Source organism: Botryllus schlosseri, chromosome 6, assembly GCF_051294905.1.
Source record: "Botryllus schlosseri isolate E-star chromosome 6, Bs_hap1, whole genome shotgun sequence".
Lineage (NCBI taxonomy): Eukaryota > Metazoa > Chordata > Ascidiacea > Stolidobranchia > Styelidae > Botryllus > Botryllus schlosseri.
In genome coordinates, this window is record NC_137241.1 from 23,815,958 (window position 1) to 23,840,030 (window position 24,073).

At 40.0% G+C, this 24,073-nt stretch overlaps 2 protein-coding genes across 3 annotated transcripts; one reads left to right on the top strand and one right to left on the bottom strand.

Annotated features, from left to right (window-relative positions):
- Nucleotides 1-5,893: 5,893 nt before the first annotated feature.
- On the top strand, nt 5,894-7,807 carry LOC145441872 (uncharacterized). Its single transcript, XM_080319821.1, has 3 exons — nt 5,894-6,350; nt 6,423-6,576; nt 7,118-7,807. The coding sequence occupies exons 1-3, from the start codon at nt 6,039-6,041 to the stop codon at nt 7,783-7,785; spliced, it is 1,134 nt and encodes a 377-aa protein (XP_080175947.1). The 5' UTR covers nt 5,894-6,038; the 3' UTR covers nt 7,786-7,807.
- A 455-nt stretch (nt 7,808-8,262) lies between these two features.
- On the bottom strand, nt 8,263-23,682 carry LOC145441644 (mediator of RNA polymerase II transcription subunit 6-like). Of its 2 annotated transcripts, XM_080319553.1 has the most exons (8): nt 23,581-23,682; nt 22,258-22,354; nt 18,734-18,896; nt 16,340-16,431; nt 9,861-9,943; nt 8,878-8,917; nt 8,637-8,818; nt 8,263-8,576 (listed from the first exon to the last, which is right to left on the bottom strand). In XM_080319553.1, exons 2-8 carry the CDS (start codon nt 22,274-22,276, stop codon nt 8,343-8,345), a joined length of 813 nt encoding a protein of 270 aa, XP_080175679.1. In that variant the 5' UTR covers nt 22,277-22,354; nt 23,581-23,682; the 3' UTR covers nt 8,263-8,342. The 2 variants fall into 2 exon arrangements, with proteins under 2 accessions (XP_080175679.1, XP_080175680.1); XM_080319554.1 differs by lacking the exon at nt 22,258-22,354 and having other exon boundaries at nt 23,581-23,669.
- Between the last annotated feature and the right edge of the window lie 391 nt (nt 23,683-24,073).

The window sequence follows — 24,073 nt, forward strand, 5'->3', positions numbered from 1 at the left end:
TACCTCGTTTGTGAGAAAGTGACCTGGTGAATTCCAATGCTAAGGTTGAGTGGAATTTATCGCTATCGTGAAGCACCCTAATTTGGTAATTACTAATTAATTTTATAGATATACACAAGTGGCCCTACCTTCTGTGGTGTATAGACTGTAAAAGACTTGAAATAACAGCGAGAATATTTTTGGAAAATGACAGGATATCGTCGGATAGCGTATCGGTACGCGTAATACAGCCGGAATATATAACACACGGAATATATAACACACATCTCACCGAAATCACCATGCATGTATTTCTAATAAGTAATGTCGTCGGCTATCGCCACCATCGGCTTCTTCCGCTTCATCTTCTCCTTTCGTATGTGGCATGTACGAATTGTATATTACCTTTAAAATGCAATGTCTAATGTACGTATAAAGATCGAAGAATATTTCATGTCTGCGCCATAGGTATGCTTGGCGGAATGCTAAGAGCATATATCTTAATCGAAAATATGAAAATTTTTCTGTAATCAACAATACAAATATTCCGATTTCCTGCACTTTTATAAAATTGAAAAAATGAAGTTCTGTACTCCTAAAACCCTATTTTATATAATTTCTAATCAATTGGATTATTACACATTTACAAGTTCACAAATATATTCGAATCATAAACAAGTGAAGAGCTATGACGGAAGCTGGTTACTACAATTGCGATCATTTCCAGTTTTATACGTCATCTAATAGCAGGTCTAATGCTTATCAAAATCGGGTATCGAATCTTCAAATGACAATGAAAGGATTCAAAAAGGTATATATGAAACATTACGAAGTTGTTCGCCACTTTGCCCAGCATTTTCAAATGACGGAAATGACCATTGTCCTTTTCCAACACTATATAATGGATACTTTCAAGTGATACAATTTGTCAAGTAATTTGTTTTAATACGAATGTTATAGATATGATACCCAATACAGTCATGTATTGCATATCCCACGAATGAATAAAACAATGTGAAGTTTGGTTTCTCAATCCCTGGGGTCCATTTTCGCTGATCAGATCGAACCAATTATTCGAAGATAAGGTATATTTATACCGCATCTAAATGTCATGATTGACTTATCGCTCATTTCTCAATCCAAATATAGAGAGCGACGCCACGAAACAATTCCATCTATAACAGGGGTGTCAAACTCAACTTGCGTCGCGGGCCGGATTCAAACCTTCAGATCGCTCACGGGCCGCACCAGTCAAATGATTCCAAAATACTTCCTCAAAACTCATGCCATTGTTTTCAATTTGAATACTTCATTATCAAGCCTACACACACGATAGTAGGCCTATATCACACCATATTACGGATCATAGAGGTTCTATTCTAGTTACACTTGTATTCGTAAACTATGAAATTATGGCAATAATACGACGACTGGGGGGTTGAATACATTTATAAACGGCTAAAACAGAGGCTCTTATGATGATATGAGTTGTCATATTTCTATGCACGCATTGATTCAGTCGTATCCTGGCGTCAGCCCTGCGTGTGCGTTTTGAGTGATACAAGAGCTGACCACATAAATTTGAATTATATTTCCGTGTAACTATTATATTCTCCATGTAACCTGCATATAAAGGTTTCGCATCGGCGTTTTCAATTCTGTGAATAACTAGTTTTGGGTCCCTTTCCCCATAAAACTCGGAACTCTGTATGCACATTTTTGCCTTCTCGAAATTGGGTGTCAACGTGAATGACTTGTTCCTAGTGGTGACTAAAGTGAAATCACAACACCGATGTCGGATGGTTATGGCCTATTAACACGAACAGTCGAACATATACTCTACATTTGCTGTCGTGAGGGATTATTTAACGGAAGTATTTCTTACTAAAACTATCAACAGTTGTTGTTAGAAACATGCTCGATAATACACGCAGTCACGCATTTTTCGATCTACTCAAAATTGCTTCGCGGGCCGGATGAAACCGTTTGGCGGCCCGGATGCAGCCCGTTTGACACCCCTTATCTACGCATTTGTACATGTACAATTATACATACGGTATAGCCTGCACCCGGAATCTGATACTCAACAACTGATATTTTTATTGTTGTTATAATATGATATCTCCCTTGACGGGAACTGTGACCTAAGTAATACGTCTGAATGGTGACTTCGCATATTCCCAGTGTCCGGATCTTTTATTCATGCACCTGCATGTGCATTTCCGTCTTTCCTAGAATCCCCTTATCGCGATAAAAAGGGAATATATATTTCAGGATTGTAATTTGTACGTAGTTTATGGTTGTGTAAAGTTGCATTTACTCCATCCCTTTTTTGCTCTTTGATCCCTCTTAAAATCTAGCCCATTGGTTCCCAACGTGGGCGATTTAGGGGTATAGGGAGGCGAAAATAACGAAGGGAGCGCGAGGGGGGAGAATATTACGAAGGGGCGTTAGGGGGGATGGTGCGTTAAAACGGCTATATTGGATTCAAGTCGGAGAAATCACCTTTTTTTAGTCAAGTCACGAAAATTTAGCTGTAAAAGTATAATTTCGAGGTCGAGCCGAAAAGTTGACTTGCTTTTTTTATTAGTCAACTCGCCGATTATTACAGTTTGTATGCCAGTTTTTCGGTTCCCAATATTTGGGGGGCGATGATCGGTGTGGAGCTTGAAAAGGGGGCGATGAGTCGAAAAAGGTTCTAGCCTAACTCAAATCAGTGACTAAATTATCTTACTAGCAGCAAAGGAACGTGGTAGGCTACATATTTTCCCCCGTGGCTTGATAAGTCACTTGTTCGTTTCGTTGCTATAGTTTCTGGATAAGGGTTTCCCAAAATTTTATTTAGCTAGCACCTCATCTGGACTACGAATCTACGAAAGCTTCCCCTGAGTCCCTTCCTCTCCTCACCTATAAATCTGGCAACTTACCGAATTGGAAAAATGCACGTCTCGCTCCATTTCGTTGATATATCATATGGGCTTGTTATTGAATACGAATGGTGCCATTTTCACCTTGATCAGATTTACCGCTTTACCAGGAAGGGATAAATTCGAATCATTAAATTAGGAGCATATGTTCGTCAAGTAAACGTACTGGTTTCGCGAAAGCAAAACTTCGTGCCCAAGGTCACAGGTCTGTATAAAATCCATGTTTAGTTCAAACATTTAGTAAAATCGTGCAAGGAAGTTTCAGTTAAAAAGCGATCGTACTTCGCTGTGCAACAATATGCGTTCAAATACTTCACATTCTCACTACACACCACGACTTATATTGATTCTGCCGACTGCTGAATCTGGCCATTGGTGGGCGTGATCAACATTGTCGAGTATCAATGGAGTTTTCCGGTAGGCCTACAGCTGAGCTGATTGAATAAATCGGAGGTCGGCAACCCGCAGCTCGCGGGTGAGATGAGGCTGTTTCACGAACCTTCGTAGCTTTGAAACAATCTGAATGCATTTAGAATGAATATTTTTTTATGAAATGTCGTTTCTCGCTAAAGATTTTAATGAACGCTCGCGATGTCTTGGAAAAAAGGTCGCTGGATCAGGGTTGCCAGACATCTTTTGAGAAAAAGGGCCAACAGCGCTGGAAAAGGGGCCAAATTGTTCAATAACGTGAAAAAACGTTGCAACATTACCCATAGACCTTTTGTCAATTTCCTGGAATTCCGGTTTTATATTGTTGATACTGTTGTAGTAAACCAAATCCACTTCCTACAACTACACTGGATCCAACTAAAATACCTGCTATTATTTCAAGCCTTTTCCAACTGAATATAAAATCGTAAAATAAAACTTTTTGTGCTATAATATGAGAATGAATAAATGCTATTAATTTTACTTAAAAATTGAGAGAATAGTTTCTTTACTTTTGAAACTTATCCAAGTTATATACCTAATTTTTAGGTTTTTCACCAAAAAACTCACCGGTTATGTTGAAGTTTTTTTCTTTGAAATTTCTATCAATCATTAACTACTAAGGGTACTCATTTTCAGACTTTTTCTGCTACTTAGCTTTCAGCCATGTTCGATGCCTTTTCGTCCACCTGTTCACAAATCTGTATTACAATTCCAACACAAACTACATTCTACAAGACAAATCCAGATCTTAATCTTCTACTGGATCCCAACCTTTTTCGGCTCATCGCCCCCTTATCAATCTTATTCACACACATTTTCGCCCTCCTTATTTATGGATCCAAAAATAAAGATATCTAATAGGGAAATTTATTGACGTAATTCTGATCGCTGGGGAATTTATTGAAAAAAAAGCCATTTTCCGAAGTGTTAGGTGCTCTGAAAACCGTTTTCCGCGTCTAATTTCAATTGAGTTGACCCTTTTTCGCGTAATATATGCAGAATAAGCCGTATATTCACGTGTATCTTTTGACTGTGTTAATTAAATATATCTCCCATCCACGTTCTAACATTTTCGACCCCTGTGGTATTTTCGTTCCCTTATTTCCTAAAATCGCCCACGTTGGGAACCACTGTTCTACAGTATTTTCACTCGAATCTTTGACACCGGCATAAACATTGTCAGTTCAATTTGCGAGATACCTTTATTTGGATTTTGCCAATCTGGCAACCCTGCGCTGGCTTGGTAGAGGCTCATCTAATACAGTGGCTCCCAACCTTTTTCGACTCATCGCCCTCTTATCAAGCTCGATACAAATTTTCGCCCCCCCCCCCCCGCCACTATTTTCGGATCCATCCGAAAAAGAGGACATACAATCGGGAATTTTTTTTACTTAACTGTGAACTGGTAATTTTTCCGAGTAGGCTGAGTTGACTTTTTTCTCGCGTCATCATGCAAAATAAGCCGTCTTCACGCTTGCTTGCCCGGAGCTATTGTTATGGTCATTGTGCTGCGTCGCTGCGATTGTTTAGAACAATGCCGATTTTCAGACTTTGAGGTGTATTTCAAGGGGGTTTGGTTAGATTTTAATGTATATTTTTGGAATCAGTGCAACAGTAGCTTTCAAATAAGATCAACTTTATTGAATTTGAGCACGCGGGTCGTCAGCTATGAGATTAGCAATTATGTTGCGTTCAGATTGCTGAGCAGTAATGAGCTCCGGGCAAGCAAGCGTGACGACTGGTGTTGCGTATCTATCCGTAGGTTAGACCCCGTGTTTATATAGCTCAGTGGTTAGACCCCGTGATAGTTGGCATTTTCCGTGTTGGAAACGGGCTGACCAGCGACGGTTATATTATAGAATGTAAACATTATATAGTTATATAATGAATGCTATAATGAAATGCTAGGAGGGTGTCGTACATGTCCAAATTATCCATCTTTGGAACAAGACATATATACCAAACGAAACGATTGAATGCATATCTAACGACTCAAACATATTCCGATGTAGCTCGACGTTGCTGAAGATCATGATGGTTTACTTTACAACCTGATCATTATCTCGAGCGTGTAAGAGTTCAAAGGTTACTTTAACACGGAAGTATCTTTGTTATTGTTTTGCAGAGATGAGCATGGATTAGGATTAGGTTTTGAAAAAACAGGATTTGTGAAATTTTGTCGGATTTGGATTGGATTTGGATTAGACATTTTTTTCAGAACGGATTAGGATTTGGATTGGATTTACCTATTTTCTGGGAGATTGAAATGTCAGGTGGCGAATGGCGACAAACTTAATTCAGGTCAGTTATTAATGTACTTATGGTTACTAAGTTATCTTGAATCAAGTGAATCGTTGGTGGTGAAAGAAAATTTTCGAGTCCCTTCATTGCATAAATTAGTATTTTTTCTGAATTTCCAGTTTGAATCGGATTAGGATTGGACATGGACTTGAATATGAAAAAGTTATGGATTAGGATATGGATTTGGATTTGAAGGTTCGGATTTGGATTGGATTAGGATATAGAAATTTCAAATCCGCTCATCTCTGTTGTTTTGAAACGTGATTGACGCGACCATGGTAGCAGCAAACATTGACCTTGTCTAAAAGTGTTCGATCCCGTGTATGTTGCACCTCGTGAAAGCAAATAATTTTCCTATTCTAGACATTATACTCGAAGTTACAGTAAACCGTATCTCTGATGTGCAAGCACCAGCACATCATGTCCCAAATCACCTTCGCTTTGCTGAAGCCGGATTTAGCAGCCAATCCTTTGCGCGTGAAATCTGTTTTGGACCTAGCTACTCGCAATGGATTATCCATAGCAGCTCAGAAATCGGTCTTCTGGAGCAGAACAGATGCCGAAGATTTTTACAAGCAACACCGCAATCGATTCTTCTACCGAAGACTAGTGGAATATACGTCTTCTGGACCGATGATAGCGATACTTCTGTCAGGCAATAACTCGATTATTAAATGGCGGAATCTGATGGGACCAACAAAGACTTTCCAGGTATAGTAACGTTGTTTCGACGAATTCACATGTTACACTTTTGACATACGGTAACAATTTCATCCTCAACAGACAATATTTTCTCACTCCAATTCATTGCGGGGAGAATTTGGTCTCACGGATACTAGAAACTCCACACATGGATCTGACTCTGAGGAAGCAGTGGCAGAAGAAAGCAAGATATTATTTGGCAAAAGTCTTGAACAGATATTGAATGAAAAACCAGGTAGATAATATTAAGATATTGTAATTAACGGAGATGCAATGCTATTGATTTTGATAGGCCAAACACCAGTGAACACTCCCTTGTCTAATATATCTTGCTGGAAACAGCAGTACTGCATGCACACATTTATGTTATCCATAAAAGTTCAAATTTGCTTTGCAGAAATCATTCTGAATCCTACAACGTGTGACTATAATTTAGCAGAATGTGTAATAAGTTGTAAATTAATTACCTAGTTGACAATGACACTTGTAACGGAATCACTAACAGAACCGAGCAAGATAGTGTAATGGTCAGTAGGTCGTGGGTTGGATCCCTGGCCAGGTCAGACCAAAGACTTTGACAACTGGTATCCACAGCTATCTTGCTAGGCGCTCAGCATCCACGGATAGCATGGAGAAGAAAAAAAACGGGGGTGCAGACTAGGTCGTCAAAGCATCATGTCTCTCTCTTTCTCACTAGAATATCCTTGACCATTGCTAGAATTGTCATGAACCAAAAGAACCAGCAGCACCTAACATCTATTTTCTTTGCATCTCAGGTGATAAACCATTCAACTTCGGAGATTTGGCAGAACTGCAATACTGGGATGCATTTTACACCACCGGCACAAGTGATTCTATTGAATGGTTTTCTAGCTTTGGAAGCATCAAAGATTACATTCTACCAAGTATAGAGAAAGTCCTACTGGAAACGGAATCCACACATTCAGTCGTGCTGGATATCGGCTGTGGTGTGTCAGCAATGGGACCGCACATAGCCAACTCCCTAAGAACATCAGCGGACGTATACTGCATCGACTTCACACTTGAAGCACTCCAAAAGTTGCGTCGGAACATCGATAACAACACACCATTTTGCGAACTGACAAACTGTTTTCTCATTAAGTCTGACGTAACAAAGAATCTTCCTTTCGAACCTAGTAATGTCTGTGCAATCTTGGATAAGGGTTGCATCGACTCGATCATTCGGCAAGATGGTGGCCATCAAAAAGCAGTTGACTGTATATCATATAACCTACAATTGTTATACACGGATGGTATTTTTATACAGGTATCTGATGAAGCTCCCGATGCGCGACTTGACGTGCTTAACCATGCCATTGAAAGATCACAATTGAGGTGTGATTTAACTTGTCAGCAGATTCTCAACTCAGACAATAATAGACCGTTGTATGTATACAAAATAAAGAAGTTATGCAAGACCTAAGACGGAAGCAGGTTATTGTTAATTAATAGTTATTATACCCATAGTTTCATTCTGGAATGCTCATAATTTTGTAATTCATTTGTACAATGAATATACAAATCTTGGCGTAGTAAATTTTTTTTAGCACCTGGCTATTCGGTCTTTTCTTTTTCCACAACGAAGTTTTGACACTCCCGAAAAGGCTTGAATTGCTGTGAGACCTAATTTGAAAGCCTACTTATGTTATACTTTCAGGGATCATAAGAAAAATCTACCCTTGCTGAAAAACCTAAAATAGTACCAGATAAATCTCTGAAATGTAAGTGCATACTGCATAATATGTCCATGACACATATGGGGACTGCCAGTTGAAAATAAAACATCAGCAAGCACCCTCTGTGTCTTTGGAAGATTGTTGCTGTTTATATACCATGGTTAAAGAAATCCAGCTTAACGAGTCACTGCTGCTTCCTACAACTACGCAGAGCAACATATAGACGCCAAGATTGATTTTATCAAACCCCGATATTATTTCCAAAACAAAATTGCTTTACAAAAAGGACGCTACACAGGAGCTGTCACATCCCGCCGTACTTAGTCCTTTTCTCAAGGGGCTGATGCAAGTCCGACGCCATGGTGTTGGGTGATTGTCCGCTGATCCGTCCAAGCAAAGCCTGATTGCTCTGACCTTGCTGCTGCATGTTACCTTGCGGTTTTAAATTTGTGTTTTGTTGGTCTACGGTTTCTTTAGGATTGCCTTTGATGTCGGCCTCTTTCTGTTTTATTGGGATTGGCGACTCTCCTGGTCGTGTCTGGAAGTGATCAGTAGAAATCAAATACTTTATCAAACTTTCACAGTGCAACGGACTCACCTGGTAAAACTTATGTGGGTAATTTTGAGTCAGGTTTTCCAGAAGCCGATCGACTTTCGCGATTTGAAAAACGGATCCGGTCTCCTCGTTCTTTTTCACCTTCTTGTCCTTGTTGTCCGCGCTGTCTTCAGAGAATTGCCACCAGTACCCCTTCGAGGGATGGTAACGTGAGAACGACACGGCTATTGAAATGCATAATATTAGTCAGTGGATCCCGCGAATGAAATGACATTGTCAGTACCTTCTGAGAATGCTGTTTCAATATGATAAAGCGACGATGTCTGAAGGAAAAAAGTAATATCATCATATAAACGCCAAATGATGTAGTAATTACCCGGATAAAATGTGAGTTGGGTGACTCTGCCAACATCAACAAAGTATTTCCATTAATGATGCCACTTGGCTTGATTTGGATTCAGATGTCAGACTCAAATACTGATACATTTACTCCAAGTAGTCCTAAATCTGAAGCTAGCCTCCTGCGAGAGTAGCTTCCAATATATTTATCACTACTTGAACATGCTTGATCAGCATAGTACTCAAGTAGCTTTTGTGAATACCATCATCTGTTTTTAAACTGCAAAATAAACGCTAGAACTGATCAGTGATCAGCCAATTTGTAATACTGATGTTCCAAACAACACTGTTATTGTGACGTCACCAATGAAATGCGTCGCATCTACGTCATAAAACTTTGCATAGCCTGATGAAAAACATTGTACAACGGAAACAGGTCAAGTCATTCTTGAGTTGACATACGAATTCCTATTTTTGAACAGTGTCTTCAAAACGAAATCTTATATTAGTAGAGGATGACGTCACAAAAATCTATGATTAATTGAGAATAATATTTTGGTCTTATGTCTTAGCAGTAAGCAACACATTCCTTAACACAAAAAGCAAATTTGCAGATTGTAGTGGAGTCGAAAATATACTAATGTAGCAATATATATAGCAGCCTATGACGTTGGTAACATCTGTATTGCACTAAAGCAAATGAAAAAAACAGATCCCATGTTTGCGTGACATTGATTTCTAGTGATCTGATATCGCATGACTTCAGTCGATTAAACACACCAACGATAATCACCACCTTACTCAATTCAAAGAACAACCGGCTAATAGCAACCCTCGCTAATTATCCGCATCTAAAAATAGCCGTAAATTTTACGTCATACTAATGGTACGAACCGTTTCACTGCAAACACATATTTAGGTACCCACCAGTCTGGAATTGATGATTGATTTTACGTCTGGGGCTTGGTAGACGGTGCCGGCGATCACGTAATAATCGGCAAGACTGGTCGCTACAAAACAATAAGGTTAAATAAATGATAGGCGTTGATGCAAATTCTCATTTTATGCTCCGTCACTGTGATGGGTGAATTTGATACAAATTCGCTTTCGCCGAATGAGCCAAATTGCCGTATATTTAGAAGCGGCGGCTCCCGACGCACACGAATTACCGGCTTGCGTAGCGCGAGAAAGTGAAAGCGTGTCTCAATTATGCCGAATATATTACAGATTTCTCATGACAACTGTGCGGTGCGTCGAGGTTTGCACTTTATGCGGTCGACATTCGAGTATCGCATTTTGAGACGAAAATACGACAAAAGGAATACAACCGCATAATTTGAAGTCATACAATAACCCACCCTGCGGCATACGCGCTGAACACGCGCATTCTAAATCGATGTCATCAAGCGTTCAACGATACAGTGTCGATGGTTTTGGATTACCACTTTTTACCTTCCCAACGATCATTGCGTCACATGCCGAAAAAACGGAAGCATATCTCAAACGGTACAGTTCCGATTACGTCCGTACATTAAGAATGTCAAGTATAGCATATGTTGCAATACTACCGCCGGGTTCGTCCGTGATTTAACGAACCTACTTGTGACGACGGGGTAGCGGGTTTTCAAGCGCGCGAAACTGAATCGGGTTATAGATAAATATCGCGGTCACATCTTCTATTCAAAGTTAGTTCGCGCGCGATTATTGGATAAGACAAACTATTATTACTCATGAGAACGATGCAGGACATTAACTCGTGTTTCCCCAACACCTCGCCACCGGTTTCGCGAGCTTACCGTTGCGGTTTAATATTCATAGTGTCTCGACATCTATGGTCATTTTACGCCGGGTCGACATTCTTATTTATAACCCCTGAGTTACCGACTTACGGTAAGCTTACCGTGTTTACTGTTAACAATTTGGGGGATTCGAGCTCCCGTTACGTAAGCAAATAGTACTCATTCATAGCGAGCATTGACCACCAAATAATCCGCTCGCGACGCGTTCACAATACGGAAACGCGGTAGAGGTTGCAAAAAGTTAACTGGCGAACTCCGAAACGGGTTTGCCTATCTATGGTTATAATAACCAACGGAAACGACATCCCTGCTCAAAATACACTCAGGAGTTTGCAACTAGCTATTGGAATTATAGGCGGGTGACGCACGGTTCAGAGGCAGCCGAAATGCAGTCTTTTGCTGAAAAGCTACGGCATTCACGATGCATTTAGCAGTTAGCCGGTAGGAAGACCTATCGATGTCCCGTTTCAGCCGCCGCCAGAACTGACACACCTGAAGTACTACTTTTTTTACTATGCTTCAACTAGACTAGGCGTTCTATGGATGTACGATGTACTCCCGCGAAAACGAGTTTTGATGTCGCTTGCATTGCTTTGCCTTCGATACTTCATCCAATAAAATGTAGTTTCTAGACAGCTTTGCATGATTCGCTGGGGACGAACCCAAACAACCTGTAAAGCTTCTTGATTACATTTCAAGCCGTTTGTTCTCTGCTTCTACTTCGAGTATAATAGGCCTGCCTCAGAAATAGCAATCTTTTCTTCTTTATAATGGATATTACCTTCAACACTTCGTGATGTAGTTTCTGAAGTCACAGTATTGACAACCACACACTGCCATGTCATAACCATGATACAACTGCCAGAAAATACATATTCAATGTGTCAATTGGTATCAGCTGCCCCACCTAGGGTACAATTGAGTTGGGGAAGCTGTGTGGAATGTGGATTCGATTGATGATATTCTTTCAGACAGTTAACTCTGGCTAACCAAGCGACCAAAATGATTACATCAAAGTGTGAAATTTACTGTCACGTCAAGATCCTCAGCCCGCGTTATCTTTCCCACAACGCAACGGGTGTGACTAAAATAGGATGGAGGTTATATATATCTTAAAACGACGCGACGTCACAGATACATTGCGATGTGAACGTATTGCGCACAAAATCTAAATGCAATTGGAGATTATAACCTCACTGACCCCCAGTCGCCTTCAAAGCGTACGGGTGCCGCTTCTATACACCGATACCAGTTTCTAGTTATACATTCCGGAGTCCGACTTAGCATCACAAAAAGCGACTTATTCAATGCATTCAATGCACTCCAGAGATATTTCGAGCTCAAGGGCGAATATTTCCGGAAGAAAAACAAGCACACGAAACTAACCGAGCTAATTCGGACACGGTTCTCGCTGAGTGACGTAGTCAAGAGCCCTCATCTTCGCCGAGCACAAATATAGACAGCGCGCGCACTCCTGAAATATGTAACTTTCGAATTTCGAGAAGGGCAAGGTCGAAGTTTGTCACAAGTCTACTTGTCGCGAGCGTTACGGACGCCATCTTGCGAATCGCATGCCACCAAGTACTTTGGGTCGCCGCGTTGTTTACACTCAGCTTTCTGTCACTAGAAAGCAGGGCTTTGGCGACGAAGTCACGAAAATTTTGTAACACCACTTGGAGAGAAACATGTAATGAATGGAATCGGGGTTTGTTGAAATTTCAACCGATTCCACAGACCTGTGAAAAAGTTACATTTCTTCCTAAATGCGGTTTTCATTGCCATATGAGGGTATATATATATTTATGCCAAGTAGCAAGTAATATTCTTTCCACGCCATAAATAACGTAGAACTTGCTTGCTCCAAAGCACCGCTGTATATACAATGGCAAACCCCGTGCCATAAGTCTGTCAGTAGCACGTTTAAGAGTGTCGGGGGTTTGTCTGGGCTCCTCCGTCCCCTACGCCGCTGTTTTTACGGCGTCTTTACAAAACAAAGCCCGGAGATTAAAAAAAAAAGTGAAGGACGCATACAAAAAGCGACTGGAAAAAGCGTCTAAAAAAGAAAGACTGACGAAAAATTAAGATCAAACATCGTTAGGCTGAGGTGGATGTTAGATTGAGAGACAGTGCTCGGTAGTTTCGACATCCTCCTATCTGTCTTGTGTATCGCATTGTGCATTGTCTCTTAAGCGGATGAAAATAATAAAACCACCGATTATTATAATGAATTGCAACAAATATTATGCACTCAACGCACGAAAGCGATGTCATGACCTGAAACTGGCGATTGGGTTCGTTTCGACTTTTTCGAAAAACTGAAATACTATTCATCGCAAATTGTTGCAAGTCTCATAAATTCACAGTTATGATCATAAAATAAACAGCATAGTCGCTTCTAAGTGTGCTATAGCTCTCGCATTACGGCGAACTATTAAATGTTCAATGTTTATCTGTACGCGAATAATAGCTTATCCGCACACAACTTGTGCATAATCTAAAAATAGTACTTTAAGCTAAACTATCTGTTCACCTCGATTATCAGAATTTTAATGACGGTCACGTCATGTTCGGTGATACGATTGTTGACATACAATAGTTCTTTCCATTCTCTACTAGTTGCTGACGATTACCCCTGACGAGTGTACGCCGAAAATATTCGCGTTTATTTCAATATCACTGTATCGTATAACTCTTTGGCTGGTCGAATAACCTATTCACGGGACCTAAAAACTAATAATATATTTCTCATTTCAGTAGCGTGCAAAGTTACGGCAAGTATTATTGCAGGGAAGTGTAAACGGAAGAAGAAAAAAAAACGCGATTGTATGCAAATACAATCTACTTGAGCTTGCACATATGCAAGCTGTGACGCTGTAGAATTGGTTTGCCGAAAGAACAGCGGTATCAGCGTACCGATACCCGATCCGCGTTCCATAGCCGGCTTCTGTAACGGAGTGCAAATATAAAATGGGGAAGTCCTGTACAGCCCAAACATTTAATCTGCGTTACACGATGGAGAAAAGCTTTTACTATAAAAGAATATCTAAAACCGAACTCGAAATTTTACACCATTCAAATATAGAACCACCTCGTCGTAACTCAGCGGTTGGAGGGGTTGCTAATACAAGTAGCCAAAATACACGCGCTGTTATTTTGCGTTAATCGTAAAGGCGTCTTCAAATATCCGTATTATGCAAGTTGCTGGTCTACGTGTGTTGCGTTCTGAGAAACATTAATCTATACAGTAGAATTCCGTGTTCATATCGTCTCATCCTCCGACGGGTCTATTTGAATGGGGCACCAATTGTCGTATCACCATTCTTTAGGCTGCTCAAGATCATGTTAGCGCGGGTCGTGGCTAGGGCGAAAATCGGCGATATAGTTTTGCATTAAATGTATATTGTGACCAAACAAACAAATAGCGAAACAATTAAATAACTTCTCTCCTATGATGCGGCCAAGTCTCAATCTAGTTATGATTGTTATATTGTATTGGAATGTGTGTTAGGATCAGCTTCAAGGACGCAAAATAAATGTAATGATCACTAATTGTGATTGTTACTTTATCCACGTGATCGTAATCGACTATTGCAAGATTTTGCTGTAATTGTAATCGCAATCACGCGTTTCAGAAGTAATCGCAATTTTTGTCGATTACATACTTCGCCAAATTGGTTTTTATTTGAATCTGTTTATATGCTTCTTATGGTGCCGCGAAAAGTCTTTTAGTTGATGAATTATACTACAATGGATGTATAGTCCTGAGAGCAATATGCAAGTTTAGTACCGCCAATCAAATATTCATACACTGACACAGTAATCGCGACCTGTCTGGTCGCCGGTGATGCAATTGATACTGTCGCGCTGCCTTAACCTCGATCAACCGCAACCTGTCCGATCATGCCACCCTAAATCCAGTTCGAAATCTCGTCACGCCGTCGGAATGTATCCTTAAACACATTACCTCATAGCCGCGTGAGCCGTATACAATTCTCTCGACTGCGCCAGGATCAGATTTACCGCACGAAGCCTCGAATCGTAAAGTATATTTCACTCCATTGTTTACGCACGCCATTCTACGCCCACGGTGACGAAATAGTACCCGACTAATATCGAGTATACTAGGGATGAACAGAACACCGCGTGTTTGAAACATGGGACATAACCGGGTATATTGTTTTCCCGCGACGAAACAGAAATAAGTTGAACAGCTGGAAGATTTTCGGTTTTTCCGGATTAGATCTCAATTATAATGACTGAATTCGCAAAAACTTGGTAATTGAATAAAATTCCAAGTTGGAACAAAAGTCAAGTTCATTTCATGCCAAATATGCGTTCATTTTCATAAGCACGAGAATGCGAATGTCTGTACACAGTTCTCTCGTGTTGCATTTTCATGAAAACCAGTAATTAGATTAGAATTAAAATTAGAGCATAGAAACATTATATTTGAATTAGAATACTGGCATTTCGCTCTAATCAGTCTAATTATACATCCAAATTATCTACTTATTGCTGTCCAAGTCTGTTAGCTGGATTTTGATATCATGTACAACAGGGGTGTCAAACCCAAATTGCTTCGCGGGCCGGATTCAATCCGTCAAATCGCTCGCCGGCCGGACGATAGTCAACCGATTCCAAAATGTAACCACGTGCTCTCGCGTTTCACTTGAATACTTGGTTAGGCATCTGTACAACATACATGGATGGATTATAGGAGTTTATTCTAGCAAGTCGCAACAATGGAATTGGCAAAAATACGATGATTGTCCGGTTGAATGCAGTTAACAACGATAAAAAAGTTGCGCTAACGACTATATAGGTGGACATATTTCTATGCTTCCTTTGCTATAGCGTAATCTGGCATTAGCCCTCCGTACGCGTTACGAGGAATACAACATATTTAACTGTAAACGCGGACACTTGAATTTGATTTATTATTAACCGATCGCCAGTCGGGTTTCTCTCAAGTCCGGGGAGCTATTGGTTCGGAAGTGACACCACGAGAGGTTACTTATCTGTAGTGACACAGCAGTGCGACCATATACGTTTGAATTATATATTTGTGTAACCAATACATTTCCGTGGAGACTGCATATACGGTTCCACATTTGCGTTTCCGTTTCTGTGAGCAGCTCCTTTTCAATCCATTTTCCCAATAAACTCTGAACTCAGTGTGCACCTTTTGCCCTCTCAAAATTGGAAGTCAATGTCACCGACTTGAGTGGTAACTAGAGTGAAACCACAACGCCACAGTCACGCGGCTATAATGTGGCTTATGAAAATGAGCAATTGAACATGCTCGACATCTTTGCTGTCTTGAGGTGATATTTAATGGAGGTATTTTATGCAAAACATCTCAACATTTGCTACAAATGTGCTCGTTAATGTAATAATTTTTTAATCTACTTAGAATTGCTGCACGGGCCGGATTAAATCGTCTGGCGGGCCGTATGTTTGACACCCCTGTATACAATGTACACGGTACACTGTATGTACAATCGTACATTATGAGCGTGTACAATTGTACATTTTCCAACACACCTCAAATATAATACAAACACGTGCAAGCCCACTAATAATTGGAAAGGGAATGCAGATAATTACCTTGCGTTGGCGAAAGACGCGTTTGCTTCCGTATTATGTATAATATGGGATCTTGGCAGTGTAGAAGCGTGTATTCGAGTCCCACCATATTTCTAAACGAAAGACACTCCACTGAATTTGAGATGTTATCACACCAAGGTCGCATGTCAGCCATCATGTGCGCCCTTTCGCGTGTAATGGCTTCGGGACTTGTCGAACGGACGCCGTTGTGGCCAATGTAGCAACCGTCAAATGACCAATCCATTGCAGAACATTAGGAATGGGACGTTATACATATTTTTCTTTGATGTCTTAGCGACACATGCAGCGAGTCATTATATAAACACAACACAGACACACACTATCTGTGCATATGCGTGCCGTGAGTGCATGCGCTGCTGGACAATGAAGGTACAGATATAGTCTTGCAAGGCTTTCTAAGCCTTATGAAGGTCTGCACTTTGCAAATGCACAATTTCACCAAGGCATTGTGCTGGCAGTCGTGCCAAAAACTACTGGCTTGGCTTGATTTCATTACAACTAATCCGAACAAAACTATCATATGGTCGCGGATGAAATAGCAACAGTGTTGCATTGATGAGCATACACGGGATCACTTAAGTTCTAGTGTTTGGTTTCGGAAGCCAGCCAGCTTCGAAAGCATGATGACGAACCGCCACCGGCGTGATGTCGGGATGTTATTGATCTTGAACCAGATTGCGACAAATGACGAAACTCGTCATGACGTAATGCGGCAAAAAGTAGTCAGATTCGAGAAATGTGAAATATCAAGACTCGTCACCCAACGACTTCAAGGTAATATATGCAAGTGAAATAGTCAGCAGAGATTTACTGCGAGACAGAGAGCTCCGACTCTATAATGGTATCACTGAGAATGAGAACAGCTTTGGGTTTCATTGTAAGTCTGGATGTGACAGGTTTAGGGCCTCCTCCTGTGCGGTATTTTAATTTGAAGACGTGCAACTTCGAGACATTCATTGACTTGATTATACCACAGCGAAATCAATTTAGCATTGTATAGGCTAAGACTTGGAAGTGACTTCATGACATCATGACCTGGACTCGCGGTGGTCAAAGCAGTCATTGCTGGTAATCAAGTACAAGCAGATGAAATGCAGAAAACACCTATTGAATTGCAAGCTTTTAAGGCGCGGCAAAACTATTTCAAGCAGAAATAGAAAATGAAACGTCACAGAAGTAGTCAGGTAATTAGTTTGAAGAAGTAGATACGGATTAGGCGTTGCAGACTCTGTGACGATTTTGGAAATTGCAGGACGCATATTTGCTACTTACGCAGAATGAGTAACGGCGTTGCAAATAGGCGTGATTTTTTAAATTGTAATCTGACACTGTCAGCTGTCACACAGTTTTTATGGCAGTTTTACTCGAGAGAGTGACGCAAATCCATCCAAGTACCACTTTCTACAAGACAAAACATAATTAAAAACGTTGCAATAGAAGCAGAAAAAAACATGCTCGTACTGTACTAAAGTACTTTGTTACTCTCTGACTTTTGAGATGGATATGAAAGCAGCGTCATTCTAACGAGTACTAATGCAGTGTTTCGCAGACTTTTTTTACACAACACCTCCTTGGCCAATAATCTAGGTACCAAACGCCTCCCAAAATGGCAATAATCTTGGTACCCCCTAACAAAATGTTGTTTTGTTTATCGGTCGCACAAACGAAGATGACGCTTATGGCCTTTACAGGTTAACATAATTCACAGTCATCACGCTACACGTTTTTTCAAAGTCACAACTCTGTAGGAATCTCAAGACAGACACTATCAAGGAATAATATCGAGCATGGTAATTCTCATTTAAAAGGCGTTGCACTTTATCGTGGCGCGTTAAGTCTTTGAAAATCGATCATACTCGCTGTACAGGCGTTTACCTATGTGTGTACAATAAGCCTGGCTGGCCAAGAATGCTGTTCGTTATGATTGATGGGTTAGAATACTGAATATTGCATGCAAGTGGACACTGGACAATTGGACATCTATGGAGAGAATTGGTGACGATTTCAGATTGAATGCGTCTTGTACAAAAGCTAACAATGTGATCACATATATCTAATATCATACATATAGTTAGTACACAAATGTTGATATTAATTGATGGATTTCCCACACTGATTTCTATTGTGCATATAGCCCCATATTGCTTCCAGCGCCTCCCAATCGCTCAGTTTGTAGCTAGCGCACCCACCGAGGTCACTAACAACCCTGGGGGTGCTGGCGCGCACTTTGGGTACCACTGTGCTACTGAATTACAATCACACACAACCGAACTTGTCATGCCGACGGAATAACGACACAAACTGTCTTGGCGAGCCACAAAAATTTCAGTGAAAGAATTGTCTCTGAATAGCAGTTCTCTGAGGTATACTTACGTCAAGTGTTCAAAACTTAGCCCCTGCATCTTGATCAGTTCGTTGTTACATGAGCTGTCATAAAACGGGTTGCTTCTCTCCGAAAAATACTTCAATACATTGCCACGATTGAGGATAGGCAGCCACGCGCTGTCATGCCACGACAAGTGTAGAGGGTTTTCGCCTGCCAGAAAGAACACAGTCGAAACTTCACTGATCAAGGCATGATACACAAAATGCAAACACTTCGAGGCGGTGAGAGACTTACTTCGAAGTGGAAGCTTTGACTTAGAGTATGACAGGAGCTTGAGTCACACTTATGGCTATTTAAAGAGGTGACAAGTTCTACTAATCTTGTATATTGATTAGAAGATAACCTCATTGCAGTATATTACAGTGTTGGGTTGACTCGAGTCATCTTGCCAAAATGACTGGACTCGGTGTTTCAGAAATGTGGATGACTCATGACCTGGAGCAAAATTGACGAGTCAATTTCAAGTCATCTAGTAATCGATGTCGACATACATACATCGCTATGTCGTGTGTATGTTTGGATTGTTTGCGATACCACATATTGTTACGTCACAAATAAATTGCTCATAGCTTACAGCTTACGTCGTCGCACTAAAGTATTAGACTAATCTAATAATAATGTAACTCTGTTCCTTAGACTGAGAAGTGCCATTATGCAGTGCTCACCTTTACCAACACTCTTGTATGATTTAAATCAAGATAATATAGTCTAGGCCTCAGCAACAGGAGCATACTTAAATTGTATCTCACAGATTCGTAGTGTGTATTCATTGTATTGCATCATCAATTTGCTTTAACTTCTCGATGTTTCATATTCGATCCTCTACTTTGGCTGATAATTAAAGACTGGAGCTATACTGTTACTCGCGGATTTTGTCAGCAGTTCCACGTAGGCCTATGCGTGAGCGATGCAACGCCTTTTTGAATGTCTATATTTAACTTTATATCCATTATTTTATTCAAAATAAATGGCGATCCAATCTATGTTTCAAACAGCTAGCAAAATGTAATGACTTAAAATCATCCCTCATTTTGACTTGATTCGAGTCACCTCCAAAAATCGAGTGACTTGACTTGAGTAAAAATTGGCATTGACTCGAAATGACTCGTGACTCGAGGGTAGTGATTCGATCACAATACTGGTATATTATAATAATTTTCCAAACTTTGCGTGCCCCTTATCCTATTTCGAAAGGAAATAAAATTGTTACTGAATGTCTTACCACATTTTAATCACATTAACCATAGCCAAATAAAAGTAGGGTTGGGCACAATGATTTGAGTACTCGAATCTGAATTGTGTATTCTTTTTAATGCTTCGAGTCGAGTACAAAATACGATTTTTTGGAGTACTGAAATTATACACTCCTCGCAACTGAAAGTTAATTGACTAACGAGAATTATAATTTTGATACTATTTTCCACAGAGGAAGCCTTGAAACCCTTATTGGCCGTGTCCCATGATCAACTGCTGTTTTCCATTGTGTCGCATGCTCATATATCGAGGAACCATAGTACACAGCAACGAGCGTTACTGGAAATGATACATTATTTCCGAAGTCATGATCATCCTACAACATTGCCAAGAAGTGCAATGAAATCGGTATAGTCAAAAAAATACCAAAGTATCTCGGATGTGATGGAGAACAGGCGTTATGTACTATGGCCAATACCTTCGCTGGAATTCATTCAGTCCTCGACGCAGAAAAATTAACCTCATAGGCACACTCGTGCATAGAGCGTTGATGATATGTTCGGGTAACAAACTGAGTTTAGAACTTGACTACATCCGAAAAATCTTACTTGATAACGGTTACCCTGAACACGTCATCAGCCGCGGCACGGAGAGGAAATTAACGCAATTCAACGCAGAAAAACGAACAGAGCCCCCCGCACGAACAATAAAAGATGTTTATATCCATCTACCTTGGATTGGCCCCATTTCCACCCGCTTTGAAAAACAATTGATTTCTGCTGTCGGTAAATGTTACGACACAGTCAAAACCAATGTGATTTTTACAACAACACAACTGCTCCCTTCAACACGCAAAGACGTGCTTCCTGCGCTTCAACAAAGTAATGTAGTGTACGAATATAGGTGCCACTGTGATTGTGGCTACGTGGGAAGAACGTCAAGACGTCTGCAGGACCGCATAAACCAACATGTCCCCAGACTTATCAGAACACGTGCGTCACGCGATGTGAAAAGCTCACCCTTAACTCATCCACTTAAGATTGATGCTGATCGATCAAAGGCCATTAATTCTGCCATCGGCAAACATCTGTTGGATAATCCGATTTGTGCGAATAATTATCGAGACGACCGATTTCGAATCGTAGGGCGAGGCCGTTCACAATTCCATTTGTGTGCCTTGGAATCAACTTTTATCAAAATACACCAACCAAAACTCTGTCAACAAAAGGAGTTCGTGTACCACCTAAAAATAGTGCATTGAACGCTCTCTCATTCGAAATTTCATGCTGGTGACGTCATATTTTGTGATACGATTGTTGATATACAATGTTCTTTCCAATTCTCTACTAGTTGCTGACGATTACCCCTGACGAGTGTCAGCCGAAAATATTCGGGTTCATTTCAATATGAATATACTATTCAATTGTATATTGAAGTTCTGTACCTCCAAGAAGCTCTTCAAATATGTTCTATGTGGTCGCATAAAAGGTGCATATTTGAACTTTGACATAGTACATTCTGTTATGATGTTATAATGAGCGATACTTGAATACTGGACTAGAAGCGTAATACGTGATTCAGAATCGAATCACTCAGGTACTCGATTTTGCCCAGACCTAAATAACAGCTGGGGTTCTATATTAATTGATAACTAGCCTACAGTCTAAGTTCCATTGAAGTATATTTGGATACATGGATCAGCATGAGACGTAAAATGTAGGATTGCCAGCTTTGCTCTGCACAAGTTGAAGGCATACTAAGTTACTTATTCAACAAAACCCCTTCTTCACACTTATGTGAATCATATCTAACTATGCTATTGCAATTAAATGCTTTTTTTAGCCAGACCATTGATCAACTTGATCAAAAATTCAGCAAAAAATAACCATGTAATATATGATTGCTTTAAATAGGTACGCCTACAAATCCAAGTAATTTTGCCAACCCAAAATGTGAGTTGTAGGCCTATATGGTAACATAGTACAGAATCGAAATATTGCTAGATGACTAGGAAATCAGTGATGACTAAACGCCGACCCCATCATGGAAGCAGTACTAGTAGGGTTACCATATTTTTTGAATCGGGGAAGGATTACATTACACTTCTCTCAAATCATAAGAGCTAGATTACTGCAATTGAAAACAGCTGATTTTAAAATTTACTGGAAATATTGTTGTGCTGACTAGAAAATAAACATGGTCATCAGAGGACATAGGATAACCCTAATAACTATGGGGATGAGACATATTTTGAAGCCATTTATACTCCCACCGCAGGTATCTTGGCAATAAATTCAGAATTAACATGTAGGTCTACCTTTATCGGCAGCTGACATTCCACTCTTGACAAAAACAATGACAGCAATGAATCCAGTGCTTGCACTAATTAAGATAGGTAGACCTACCTGAAATGCCTGAAAATTGAAGATTATATATATATATGATGTCTGAAAATACATGGAGCCGGCAAAACAGTGTAGATAAGCATAAGTAGATAAGCATAAAGTTGCCTGGGACGCTAGCATGGTCAGGGTCATAGCTAAGTTTATAGAGTTATCTAGATTCCAACCTGCTAGCATTTGCACATTATCAAACTTCTTGCGCACATTAACTCTGCCCCCGGTTTTGAATATTTACATCCAAAACCCTAGAAAGTGTGTAACTGTGTATATTGCTGTAGACAGGCAGATGAGGGGATTATTCACAAAAGAGATGGAAAGTTCTTAATGGTATCATGCAATCCACTGTGAAACACCATCCACATTCTCAAGAAGTACACCATAACATTTGTCATTTCATAGGACCGGTGTAGGTTAATTTTCTATTCTAGCGGTTTCAAGTTTATAAATTGGAAATTGCAGCAAGTAAAAAAGCACACCATATGATCAATCAAGGCCCTTTACGAGCAGTCCATCAAAATTACACAGAGCATAAATATTGCTCAATGCCATAATTTTGAAATCTAACCTAAAAAAACGGCATTACGCTCAGATGGAGCCTGGTGTGTTGTTCTTGAAACCGATCAAGTTAAAATAATATAGTGAACAATTTCTTCAATAATCAATAATCGTCAGATTATATTTTCATCTGCCCAAGACACGCACAATGTATATAATGCGATATACAAGACACACAATTTGCAATGTAAGTGGAACACAAAAAAATAGTATAAAAATCTTCTCAGACGAGACAGATCAGTTGCTGGGTTTTTTGTTGTTGAAATTTCGGTATGCAAAGTAGCAGACGCACGTTATCATTGTCAATATTAATGTTATAATTATATTTGATAATTATTAGCAGCTTGAGTCTATATAGCTTGACAATCCCACAAAGCACACACAAACGCACAAGAAAAATATATATTTTTTCCATAGGATAGGGTGTGAACATAAATTAAATACTTTTCGGATGATAGTGCAGAAATATATTCCGCTTCATGACGACTTAAAATTGCTGTGTGTTGGCTTGTCATTGTCAAAATCTATTCGTTTTACCGTACTTTCTTACTCATTACAATCCTGTGCTGTATCAATGTGGGATTAGCATGATTAGCCAATTCTGCACTGCAGTAAACAAAACATCATTTCTCATTTCTCAATAGGTATAAAACTAAACTCCATTCGTAATATCTTCTACATACCTCAAGTCCTCAATGCTGATAGTAAACGATCATCGATCCGTTCTTCTCAACGTTCGACACAGAGTGCAGCCAAGCGTAAAAGAGTTGTTGAGAAAAAAGAGGCCTATTCTCAAATCGACGTCGACTTCTGAATAGCTTCACGGAGTGATCTAATTCTCCAAAAACCCCTATAAGAATACCCGACAAATGACCCTATAAAACGAGGAGACTGTTGACCAAAATCATAACTTTAAACTGGTTCTGAGGGTAGAGGATCCCAAGAAAGGATTGTCGTCTATATATGTGTATTATTTCGAAAATATTTATTTCGTACGTCTGGAAATATAGGCTATCGAGCATTGAAATCTAGCGGGATGGCAAGTTTACAATTCTGAGTCACAGGGCTAGCGTAAGGAACTATATTTAACGTGTGAACATGACAAATTAAACGAAAATTTATCACAGCGAAATATAGCACAGGCCTATTCAGAATGTTTCGGAATTATTTTTGTTA